Source organism: Urocampus carinirostris, chromosome 2 (genome assembly GCF_059441175.1).
Source record: "Urocampus carinirostris isolate Australia breed hairy pipefish chromosome 2, RoL_Ucar_1.0, whole genome shotgun sequence".
NCBI lineage: Eukaryota > Metazoa > Chordata > Actinopteri > Syngnathiformes > Syngnathidae > Urocampus > Urocampus carinirostris.
In genome coordinates, this window is record NC_142350.1 from 41,234,073 (window position 1) to 41,246,370 (window position 12,298).

The following is a 12,298-nucleotide window of genomic DNA, read 5'->3' on the forward strand; positions in this document are numbered from 1 at the left end:
TAATTGAAAGTTTCTTATGGAAAAAATGGGGGATGGATTTTGTGCTCAAATAAAAAAGATTTTTGGTGAGTAAAATGTTGCCACGTTCCTTAATATTTTATGAGGCCATAATGTATCTTTCTTATATTTGTCGCAGCTGCAGTAAATGTTTTGTAGACATAAAATAGGTATTAAGGGTTGGATTGATTCAACCTACTGAAGGCTTGGGTGTAAAATGCACGGTCCACAGCTGTATTTCAGAAGAGCGGACATTTTTATCTGATGTTTTCTTGTGGAAAATCTGATTTGGCCCAACATATCCCAGATCCTACCTTTGGTAAATTAATCTGAGACCCCCACTTAAACCCCCCCAAAAAAAACCTGTCTTTACATCAAATTTCAAGAAATAGACATGTAAAAAAAGCCAATAAAAATGTATTACACGGGGCTAGGTCAGGGTTTGGCTGTGATTGCTTTAATGTGCAGCAAAGAGGATGCTACAGAGCATTTGAATATACATACGCAACTGAATGCACCATTATGACAAATAAATTCACAACCACAAATGCATGACTGTTAACAACTGCTTCGGGGTTTATTTTACAATTCAACAAAAAAAAGACTAACCAGCGCTAAAAACATTTTTTTTTCCTTTACATTATTTTTGATAAAACATTGAAATGTATTGTCAGTCATTGTGCATCGCTTATCTATTTTCCACAACATTTCATGCATCAAATCGGATGCAAGTAGAATTAAAATAATTTCTGTAAACCAAGCCAGAAGAAGCTGAACTTTGCTTTTTTTTTTAAAAAAAAGACACTTTGTAACTCTACAGCATATATTTATATACACAATCTGTTTTTTTTCCCTTTTGTCTTTTGAATCATTTTAGTATATAAAATGACGATAGAAAAATTTGAGAATGCACACACCTTAAAATACAAAGACTGCAGAGTCATTTCATATAATGAGATATGTCCTGTGGGAGGAATAACATTTCACTTGTAATCATTTACAACTGTTACAGCTGAACGCAACATCAGTCAAAATAAAATAAAATACAAACAAAATATGTTGGGGAAAAATACAATCAGAATTCAATTTAACAATAGGTGATATTTCACGTCAAGGAAACTTTATTTTTTTTCAACAAACTTGCATAAAATGGCCTTGAAAGCAGCATTTCAGTTATTCCGAATGTTTATAAATAGATTGAAAGCAGGCCTCACTTCATGTTCATTTCAATGACAAGAGCCCCATCGTTATTTTACAAATGCAAAATTCAAAAGTCTAAGGTGCTACTTAATTCTTTCGGGGTATTTTTTAATTATTTTGGCGTATACATTTTATTTTCTTGGAAGTATAGCGCACAAATATTTCCTTTTTTTTTGGTTACCGTAAATTCCGGACTACCTGCCTGATTATGAGCTGCATGGTCAGATTCAAGAATGGAACACGATTTTGTTCACCAGACGGCGTTTCCTGCTCCAAGTTGTTTATGCCACGTGTTTTCGGATCATTTGATTATTCAAGATGGGGATTATAAAGACAAGCACATATTTACTACTGCGCCGAAAGGAAACATGAAAGAGGGCTGAGTCGCATAAAATGTGAGCCCTATATTTCTAGACAACAGCTCCATTGAAACCATACTGTGGGGAATAGTGTAGAACTGCAACACAGCCGTTTTTTTTTATTTTTGCATTGTTTTCATGAGTGGTTGCGGAAATGGACCAAATTACATTTGTTTGTTATCGTTTCTCAAGGATTAAAGGAAACTTGAGAAACCTGATAAAAACTCGGATGATAGGGAAAGAGAACATAAGTGTTTTTGATGAACGGCTTCCACTGCTGTTCAATTTATAAATTAAGTCCTTGATTTGTGGGTGAGAAAGTTAAAACATCCAGAGATTGCTTTAAATTTTTTAAAAAGTACTATCAAACCTCTGGTTTTGCTCCTGTTATATATTATATGAATAATGTTGGTAAAAACATGGACACCGTATTTATTCTCGTATAGCATGCACTCATGAATAGCGAGCAATGCCAATTTTTTTTAATTTGAAATTGGTATAAAAAATTTTCTCCAAGCATTGTAAGTGACAAACGTTAAATACTTGCGACCTTGTTTGAAATAATTTATTGACAACGTAAACTACGAACACAATATCAACATAAAATTTTAAAATGTATTTATGTAATGTAAAGAGTTGATTCACTCGTCGAGCTTCCTTTAAGTTTATTTTGATCTTTCGGGACCACGTTCTGTTTTCAGCATTTTCTAGCATTCGACTCTGATACAGTGACTGAAAATAGTGTGATGATGAGATGAAATTGAATGCCTTTTTGCATGTCATCTATACAACTAGTGGTCTGGTGGTTAGGATCAGACGCTCTCAACAATGTGACTTGGGTTCGATTTTGCAACAATGGTCACCGATATTCTTCGGACTGTTTAATACGTTAAAACCATAAACCCTCGTGTATAGTGTACTCCTTTTTTAAGATAAAAAAAGGGTCTTGTACATGAATGAGTAGAAACGTTTCTCTCAAAGGGCGTCTTGATTTCAAACGTCGCCGCAGTATTTTTCATTTAGAGCGCATGCCTTTGGGAAAGAGCAGCTTGTCGTTTTTCTCCGTGTTGCCACGAAAAAAATACAAGTACAATATGCCAGAGTGTTTGAATATGTGGCAAAAAAGAAGCCTTTTGTAGTCCGGAATTTTCAGCATTTATTTTTACCATTGACACAGTAGTCGTGTTTCAGCCATGAGAATAATAAAATCAGTTTTTTTGTTCAACCTTGAGTCACTAAAGTACATGCACGAATAAGACAAACAGCATATAAATATCTCCCGAAATAAAAGTAAAAAAACGTTTGGCAAAACAAAAGAAATCAACGTGGTCCAGTCAGGCATTCATTTCAACAGAAAATAAGACTTTTTTTTCTTTCTCTCTTGGCTCAGTTCGGCCCAGTGCAGTACATTTGAACAATGTTGTTTTAGTGCAATGCAATTCTAGTCAGTTGTCAATGTCTCTTTTCATTGACACCCCCTTAAACGGACTCCATTTTGTCCAGTTTCTCTAGTTTCTCCAAAGCCGTAACAAAAACCAGGTGGTCCTCGGGAGACTTGCCGTGAGTTTTACTGAGGTGCAACTTGATCGCGTGTTTGCTGACAAATGTCCGATTGCAAAGCCTGCACTGGTACACGGACCCCATGTCGTCCTCTGGCGTAGTCAAGGATGACAGGGACCCGCCGAATGTCATTTTGTCCGTGATCACCTTCGAGACAGCCTGCTGCTCCCGTATGTGTTCGGCTGACAGTTTGGACAGGTCTTTCAAGCTGAATCCCAGGTGAGTCTCCAGATGGTTGATATAGGAGGAGGGAGTCCTGAACTGGGAAGCGCAGTCACCACAGAGGAACACGGGCTGACACGAGTCCATGTTTTTGAGAAACTTGGTGCCCCCAGTCCGTCTCAGCTGGTACTTGACATTAGCTAACCAGTGGGAGATGGTGGTCATGGAGAGGCCGGTGAACTTACAGATATGGACCCTTTCCTGTGGACCCAGGTCGGTCATAGCGTAGCGGCCTTCTGGTGTCTCCCGCAAGCTGGAGGCAAACTGGGCCTGAAGGATGAGAAGATGCTGGGGATTCCAGTTGGATTGCCGCCCTTTCCTCTTTTGCACCGGGGAAAGATCTTCGAGCGTGTCTTCAAAAGCGCTGCCGTCAGCATCTGATTTCTCCGAGATAGAGGAGGGCGTTGATGATTTGGGAGTCAATCTCCCAGTGAGGTTCTTCACCATATCTGAGATGTCCATTAGAGCGTTCTCTCTCAAAGGAGAGGAAACCGTCTCAGGCATGCTAATAATTGGTTTGTTGCCGTTGACAATATTGTTTACCACATTACTGCTGATGATATTGTGCGCATTACCGTTGCTGTTAGTGCTAGATTTATTTTTACTTAGGTCTATGGGTTGGTCGTTGTTTTCATAAAAAGGAAAGTGACTGGTGGACTCAGTGGTTTTGCCCTGAGGTTTTGGGTTAAATGCTGGCTTTTCCATCATGCTGTTACTGATTTTGTAAAGCATAGACAGTGGGTCTGCTGCAGGGCTGGTTGCCTTGGAGGCCTTGCCCAGGTGTGTGTTCATGATTGACTGGAGTGCACTGAGAGGACTGATAAAAGGACTTTCTGGTGAGTGATCAGTAATGATGCCCAGACTGTTTCCGTTAGTAATCGGTGATCGGCACACTTCGGGCCCGTTCTTTGAATTGTTGTTAAAAGCATCCAAGAGACTTTCTTTTGGCTCCATCTTGCAAATGAGCTTGGATTCTATGCTGCCCGGGCTGGTGCTTCTCATACCAGACACTTTATCCGGAAGGGGGTCATATGGCGAAGCCAAGTGCTCTCTCTGCTCCCTCAGTAGAGGAGAGGGCGACTTGACAGAAGAAGGCGGTCGGGCTCGCTCCGTGCTCACCATGTTCTCCTCCTTTTCCTTCTTTACAGAGGCAGCCTTTCCAGTCACTTTCTCTACCAGCTCCTCCATAGCTGTGACATTGCTCCTGAGGGGAGTAGGAGAAGAAGGGCTCCGTGGAGAGTGGATGACTGAATTGGGGTCACTCGCAAGCCCTCTATGCCCGCTGTTGAACATTGGCTGCATCTGGACACTCTGGACAGTAGGAGGCAAAACAGTAGTAGAGCTCTTTAGAGCGCCTTGTAGCTGATAAGCGGCATGAATGCTTGGATAACCACCCCAAGTAGGAGTACCTGTCTGAGCCTTGCTAATGGCACTTGACACTGTGTTTTCGAGGGATTTAAGAATATCTAGACCTCCTTTAGGAGTTTCCTCTAGATCTTCTTCTCTAAGATATTTATATGACGTGGTGTCAGTCTCGATTTTCTCACCTGAGTCATCTTTCTCCTCCTTGATTTTCTTCTCAACTGGCTCCCCATCTTCCACTTTCTCATCCTCACTCACTTCCCTCTTGTCCTCTGAGCCCGAAGAGAGGGCAGGGGACACCGGCTGAGACTTGATACTACCGGGTACAGGAAGCCTAGTGGTAGTAGGCGGCAGTGGGATGGATTGAATCTTCTCTTCTACAACAGGCTCAAACACTAGCTGTTTGCCCTTTTTGGACGCTGAATTTGTGACCTTTAGAAAGTGACCTGTGACCATCATGTGAGCAGTAAGCTGCTGCAGCGTATCGTGAGAGCTACCACACTCCATGCATTTTAGGATCTGAGCTTTCCGTGCCTCAAACTGCCACGTGTAGCTAGCACCATTTTGGTAACCATAGCGGTTATTTGCTGTAACGTAGGGATTCGCTGCAGATTTTGCATCTTTGCTAATATCACCAAGTAATAAGTTGCCTCCACCTCCACCAGTATGGACAGACTCCGGAGAACAAGGGGAAATTACAGAATCTTGCATTGATCGTTTTTTAGTGGCAGAGGACACCAGTTTAGTGGCCAAAGCTGGCACTGGTTCTTTGAGAGGCACTTTCTGGTAATGCTTGGTCTTGATCATATGGACACTGAGATCCTGTAGCGATTCAAATGAGTGCCCACAGTACATGCATTTTAGCACCTTCTGAGCATCCTCTTTACCCTCCATCTCCATCAGTGAGCGCTTCCGAGGTTTGGACCACCGCTTTCCTTGTTCTTCTTCTTTGTCCTTGTTGTCATCTCGATAGTGGCCGGTCTCGTTCATATGAACTGTCAAACCAACCAATGTGTCATAGGCAGCGCTGCAATCTTTACAGCGAAATTTACTCGCACCAGTGAAAACAGAACCATATAGCTTATTATTTTGTCGGTAGAGCTGCACTGTGCTGAAAAGGCTAGGCTCTGGTAAAAGGTGGTAGGGAGTCTGCTGGAGAGTCTTTGCGAGCGCTGCCTGGTGCCAGTCATAGGCCACGCCACTGCCGTTATTAGTCCCGCCACTGGTGCTGCTGCCACTGCTGGTTGCATTCTGGGCGCTACCAAAGGTAGGTGCTGTGCCATTGGTATTAACAATTGCGGTGCCTGTCTGGCTGACGGCACTGCTTGAGCCCCTGCCGTTGTGATGACTGGTGGCTACGTTGACACCGTTGCTCTTGTTTGTGGCCGTCATTGTTGCTGTAGAAACTGGAGCGGAAGGGGTAGCTTCTGAAGTGCGGTTGGTACTGTTTACAGTAGCAGCTGAAGCAGATTTGGATTTCATAATATCCATTGTAACGCTTGACCAAGAGGCATCTGAAATAAGATTTGCATAGACGGCTTTCATCTGAGCCAAGCTGTCTTGAAAAGATAGGCCGTTGTTGGGTGAGAAAGGCAAGGTTGCACCTTCCTTCTCGTGACCATCCCGAGAGGAGGTACTTTTGAAGTCTGTAAGTCTGTCACTGGCATCACTAAGCGGCGACCCATAACCGGCATCTGGGTTGGTGCCATTGCTGAGGGGTGAGTCTCTGTAACTTCCGCGACCTCCGTCTACGTCTTCCTCTTCCTCGTTACACAAAAATTCGGTGTCCTGGCCGTCTAATGAAAGACCGTCATCCTGGAGGTGCTCTTCCTCCTCTTGATTGGGAGCCTTTAGTTCATCTTCAGGCATGTACGCTGCAGCAGAAACAAAACACAAATTGGAGGAAATAATTAGACAACCATATACAAAGTTTAAGGGATTGTGACATAAGTAGAATTGTCAACTTTCAACTTCAAAGATTTGGGATTCAATCCAAGCCTGTACTGACTATAATAAATTATCTTTGAGACAAATACTGAAGCATAATTTTCTCTTTAGTAAATAGAATCAAATAGAATAGATACTATTGTCATTGGTATCAATATTGTGAAACATTGTATGCAATGAGATAAGGCACTCCGGGATGAACATGTAATAATGACTTTAAATAGAAACATATGATGAAAGACTGTCAGGATAAATAGGCAAACATATTTACAAAGTAGTGCTTAGACTATGACCCAAGTTATAAGAGTAGTGTAATAAAAGAATAGTGCCTGGTTACAGACGTCCAATGAAAAATAGTGCATTAACATTTAGCAGCAGCCCCAAAAAACTCCCAAATAAGTCACAAGATATATATTTTCAGTTTTGCGTGGTGGTTTAGGGTGGTGATGGCTCTGGGGAAGAACATTTCATTCATAGTCTATGTTTTAAAGGACCTGTAGCGTCTTCAGGAGGGCAACAGTTCGAACAGGTGGTGGCTGTGTTAGAAGAGTAATGGAAAAGCTCTACACAACAAACAAAAGAGCATTTCCAAATGTAGTGAAAGCAAATTGTGTCTTCATGGTTTGGTTCAGGCTGAGAAAAGTGCAGCAAATGTTCAAGAGTGGTTTTGAGAGCAAGTATTCAAATAACATTAGAAAAATCCTTGCGATAGGAAAAACTAATGCCAATTATTAAAACTGTTGATGAAGGACTGTGCAACCTTAAAAAAAAAAGAAACCCTGAAAAACCTATATTTGCAAATACTCGTTTTTTTCCCCTCTGCATTATTCCGTAAAGGCAAAGGCCTGCAAACTAAAGGTCAGCGACCCACTTTTGGGTCCTGACCACCAATTGAGAAACACTGCATTGCACGACACATGAAAAGGCATTGGGTCTTTATCACACAAGTGCATGTGATGTATTCCATTTCAACAATCAATGCACAAATACGGTACTTTTCTTTATTTTTGTGCAACCATAACCCTCACCGTAGTTTTAATTCTATGCGTCTTATAGTCAGGTGTGCCCTATACACACAAAAAGTATCACAAATGTCCATTTTTAGGGGGTGCGCCTTATAATCCGTTTAGTGTGGACAATGTGGTATATAAAACTTGAAATTGAGTCAGAAATCAACATCCTCTTATTGTGAAACACTCTAATTGCACATCTGTGTCTCCATGCACGCATGCATGGCTTTGTATTTTACACATATGTGGTTCTAAAAGCGTGCGGTGAAAAACGCCTCAGAGCAAAATATAAATCACTAGGTTTTTGACAGTTGTCCTTTTCCAACCCGACTCCCTATTCCTTCACACATGCCTCATGTTTCCCGGGAAATGACTGGCTGTTTGGCCTTGTTAGTCAGCTGCATGCTTGCATGTCCAACTCCCTTTTTTAGTCTTTGTTTTTCTATTCTTTAAGCTTTATTGCCTCTCAATCATCCAGTCTGTGAAGTTCAACTCCTCAAATGTTAAGATTACGCAACTGATGTGGGGAAAACATTAATTGGAAGGTATTGTCGCTTTTCCTAACACAAGCAACCAAGCTAAAGGTCACTCCCATTTGGGATAATAAGTGCAGAAACTCAAAAAAAAAAAATATATATTATTTTGAATCAGGCTGCTGCTAGTGATTGTTAGGAAGACTATAGGTTAAGACGGGCAGTTTATTTTAAAAATGGACAAATCTTCAAGAACATACTGTAATCTCATGGGAAGGGGCAAGAGTGTGTGTGTGTCTTTGTGTGTGAGTAAGTTTGTGGACTAGAGGAAATACTAACACAATAAGCACAAAAGGATGTGGTTTTTGTTAATCCTGAAGAGTGTTTGGTCTAAAGCGTTAAAAAGGAATAATTGCTTTTCTCAGTAAGGAGTACAGTGACGCGCTCCTAATACAATTTTCTAAACCCACAGTCTTTACTACATGGTGCATTTTTGTGCTAGTAATCAAATGCAGAACATGAACTACAGTATCATGCGATTGCAGAATACTCCTGCATCATTCACGTTGTCACACCATTCCTCGATTCCGCTATCAGTGAAATCTGAAGGGTGGGCTTGTCTATATTTACCTACACAGTACAACTGAACACAGTTATGGTGGCACCGAGTCAAGCACAGAGTATGAGAACACCAAATTTCTCCTCATGGAGATACTCTCTCAACCATATATAATCGTATCTAAAACCAAATTATAACTATAAAATGAAATACTAAAATCAAGTCATCTTATGTGCACATATTTGGTGTATGCAGAGTGTTGGGAGGGTAGGTGGTTTTCTACAGGAACAGCAAGCCAACTGGAAATGAATGGGGCAAATGTGAGCACTTAATTTGCGATAAAATTTTGCTAGATTAAGCTATTTCTATTTGTAAAATTATTTTTGTGACGGACCATGCTTTTAGAAAAAAATAATGTCTTGGACAGTACCCAGGAGGATATATTCAAGTAATTGAATCTCAGGGACAACACGGATATGAAATGCTTCGGCGAAATGTTTATTTGAAAGCTCTGAAGATTGCACAAGCCAAGAAATATGTAGGGTTCACTGCTTCCACAAGTAAGTGTACATGTTTTCTTCTATTTCTTTTATCATGTGGCTGTTTGAGGTAGTTATATGGTTCTTAGGTCGAATCCCTGAAGTGTGTGCCAAGTAACTTAGATGAGTGGTTCATGGACCGCGAATTGTCGCGTGTGTTGATGCAGTGACATTTGAAGCCGTGCGTACCAAGTGTACCAGGTGAGTGATTCAGGAAACAATCTGCTGAGTTTGAGTGTAGTTCGAAATAAAATGATCATGGACAATTCATCACATCCACTACACAGGATTATATCCAGACAGAAGAGCAGCTTCAGCGACAGACTGCTGTCACTGTCTTGTACCACGGACAGACTGAAGAGATCTTTTCTTCCTCATGCCATGAGGCTCTTTAACTCCACCTGGCGGAGTAAAGGCCCACATTAAACCACACCCCCTACATTGCATATTACCGTATTTTATTGCAATGTGTATTCTGTGTAGCACTATCTAGATACTCTATATAACACGCTACAGTGGGTATTAGCACGTCACATTGGGTATTTGTATATTGTATTCTTTTTGCTTTATTATTGTATTGTTCTCAGTGCAGGGATGCTGCTGGAAATGTGAATTTCCCTGCGGGGATGAATAAAGTATCTATCTATCCATCTAAAAACAGCAAAGAAACGCTATGGATTCACCTTGCCTATTTCCAAAATATTTAGAAAAAACATTGAATAAGTTGAATAAAAATGAATAAGCACTTTATTTTCCGTCCAAGGGGAAAATGGCTTTGGTATTCAGATACATTTCACATTTTCACTTGTTGCACAAGCACACACATAGACGAAATAACACAGAACAACTCATGTTAAAACACTCTTCAAACATGTACATATTTATATTCTAGAGAGTGATTTACAGCAGACCATTTTATTGCAAGCATCAAGCATGTTCTATATATTTCCGTCCACATGATGGCGTAGTCAAAGAAATAAATATTTTTGAAGGCCCTGTGTGTGTGTGTGTGTGTGTGAAGCATTTCCCTGTTGTCACTGCGTTATGGGGCTTCATTTTACCATCACTAGTTTAAACGGGTTGACTTTTATGCGAGAGTATACGGTAATTTGTAACTAAATAGTTTTTTCACAGTAATATGCTATGTTTGGTGGCACTTATCAGGGGAGTAACAGGATTAGTGTTTTGCAGTAACACCCTCAACACTGGATAAAAGCTTGACACGGGGAACGAAGAGCACGTAGGCATTAAGGTGTTGGGCTTTCCAGGCGGGAATAGGGAAGCGAGTAGAAACGAGGGAAAGGAAAAAAGAAAGAGGGTGAGAGTGGCAGAGAGACAGGAAAGACAGCCTCCTAGCTTCTTCCTTTATCTCCTTCCTGCATGGTGAGATGTGTGTCCTAGATGCCAGTATCAATCTTTCCTGATGAAACAGATGTGCTGTCAGCTTCAAACGGCACGCTAACCTGTCATATCATAATCTAAGTGGACATAATACCTGATATATATACACTGGCACCATTTACTGCTGCCTGAGAGGAGAAGGGTGGGGGATGTGAGCAGCTGCACCATGCGCTGTGACGATGTGATGATGTGCATTTGAGCGCATCGCTTCGCCCATGCACGTTAGCTTGCGCGCTCACCTTAACAATGCATCACTTACTTAGCTGCTTTTAAGGTACGAACCAGACTCGGGCCGTAATATTGTCTATAATATCTGGACTGTTCTGCATGCTGCTGATATACCGTTCTCTAAATGAGCAACTTACCTACCCCCACCTTTTTCCTCAATGCCTGACAGGATTTCAGTGAAATGAGAGCACGACAGGAGAACCTGGCTGTGCTTCAATCCCACTGACAGGCTGAGACCGAGACAGTTTCTAAAACTCTTGAAAATCCCTAACACAGCAGATTAGCATTATGTGATGTACGCTCTACAACACATCTGCAGAGTATCGTCTGTTAAGGTGCCTTCCCTGCACCAACCTACTTCCGATGCTATAACTCCTGCTGTATTATACCCCCCCCCAAAAAAAAGCCTTTTGTTACAAAGTTCTTATACCTAGGGCGTGTTAAATGAGTTCTGTCCAGTACTCAACTACTGAGGTGTCCTGACGTCAGATGGAGCAAGGCAAATGTGCTAGTTGTTACCAGAAGTGACTGAAGCTACTTGTTAAGTTGATTTAATGTGATCTAAATTAACAAGTCTTAGAAGGGTCATCAGGTTAACTGAAACGATCCTCTATATTTTACCTAATCTGTTAGAGTATGCCGTTTACAAAAGACAGACAGGCCAAAAGGCCAAAAACAAGCCAGCTTCCACGTTAACATAGTGGTCAAAACCCTTTGCCCTTCCAGGTCTGACACATGGCAAACAACACCAGCCTTGCTACCTTTATAATTAACACGTGCACCCCATAGATAAAACCAGAATAACAATCAATGATCAACAGACATTTCGGCTAATACAACGCGCACCGAACTATAAGGCGCATGAAATTGAGACTACTGTAAGAGCTACTGTGTGTATTAGCGTATAACTTTTGGGTGCTGACCAAAATCGCAAAACATTGTATGCAGCGGGAAACGAACCCGAGTAGCGGCGGTAAGAGTGCTGACACTTTACCACTAGAAATACAGTGGTACTGATGACATACAATAAGTAATTAGACCTTATCCCATGATTACAATATTTTACTTGTGTTGCCTGAAACACTGATTTGCATTGTGCATTTTGTTTTGCATACTGATGGGTTAAACTGTCGCTCCACTTCTTTACCTGTGCGTCAATCACGTTGCGGTTTGATATGTCCATATACGTTAAAGAGCTTGTATGGTATTTAATCGAAATACTGTTTTCTCTTTTCTCTTACATTTGTTGTTGAAGAAGTGGGGAGAGTTTAACAAATCAGAATGCACTATGCAAATTTGTATTTTTGGCACCAAGTTAAAATAGTGTGATGATGAGATTAGGTCTAAGGCCTAATTGTATGTCACCTGTACCACTGCTGGTCTAGTTGTAAAAAGTTGGTGCACTGACCACCACTACTTGGGTTTGACTCCAATTGCAGTC

At 41.2% G+C, this 12,298-nt stretch overlaps 1 protein-coding gene across 1 annotated transcript in view; it reads right to left on the bottom strand.

The window, feature by feature from the left end:
- Positions 1-432: 432 nt before the first annotated feature.
- The window catches only part of tshz1 (teashirt zinc finger homeobox 1), a 67,852-nt gene continuing 55,986 nt past the window's right edge, over positions 433-12,298 (bottom strand). The window contains exon 3 of the mRNA XM_088326520.1: positions 433-6,574. Within this exon, the coding sequence (XP_088182646.1) occupies positions 3,036-6,574 (3,539 nt within the window). The 3' untranslated portion in view covers positions 433-3,035. The remainder of the gene's footprint in view (positions 6,575-12,298) is intronic.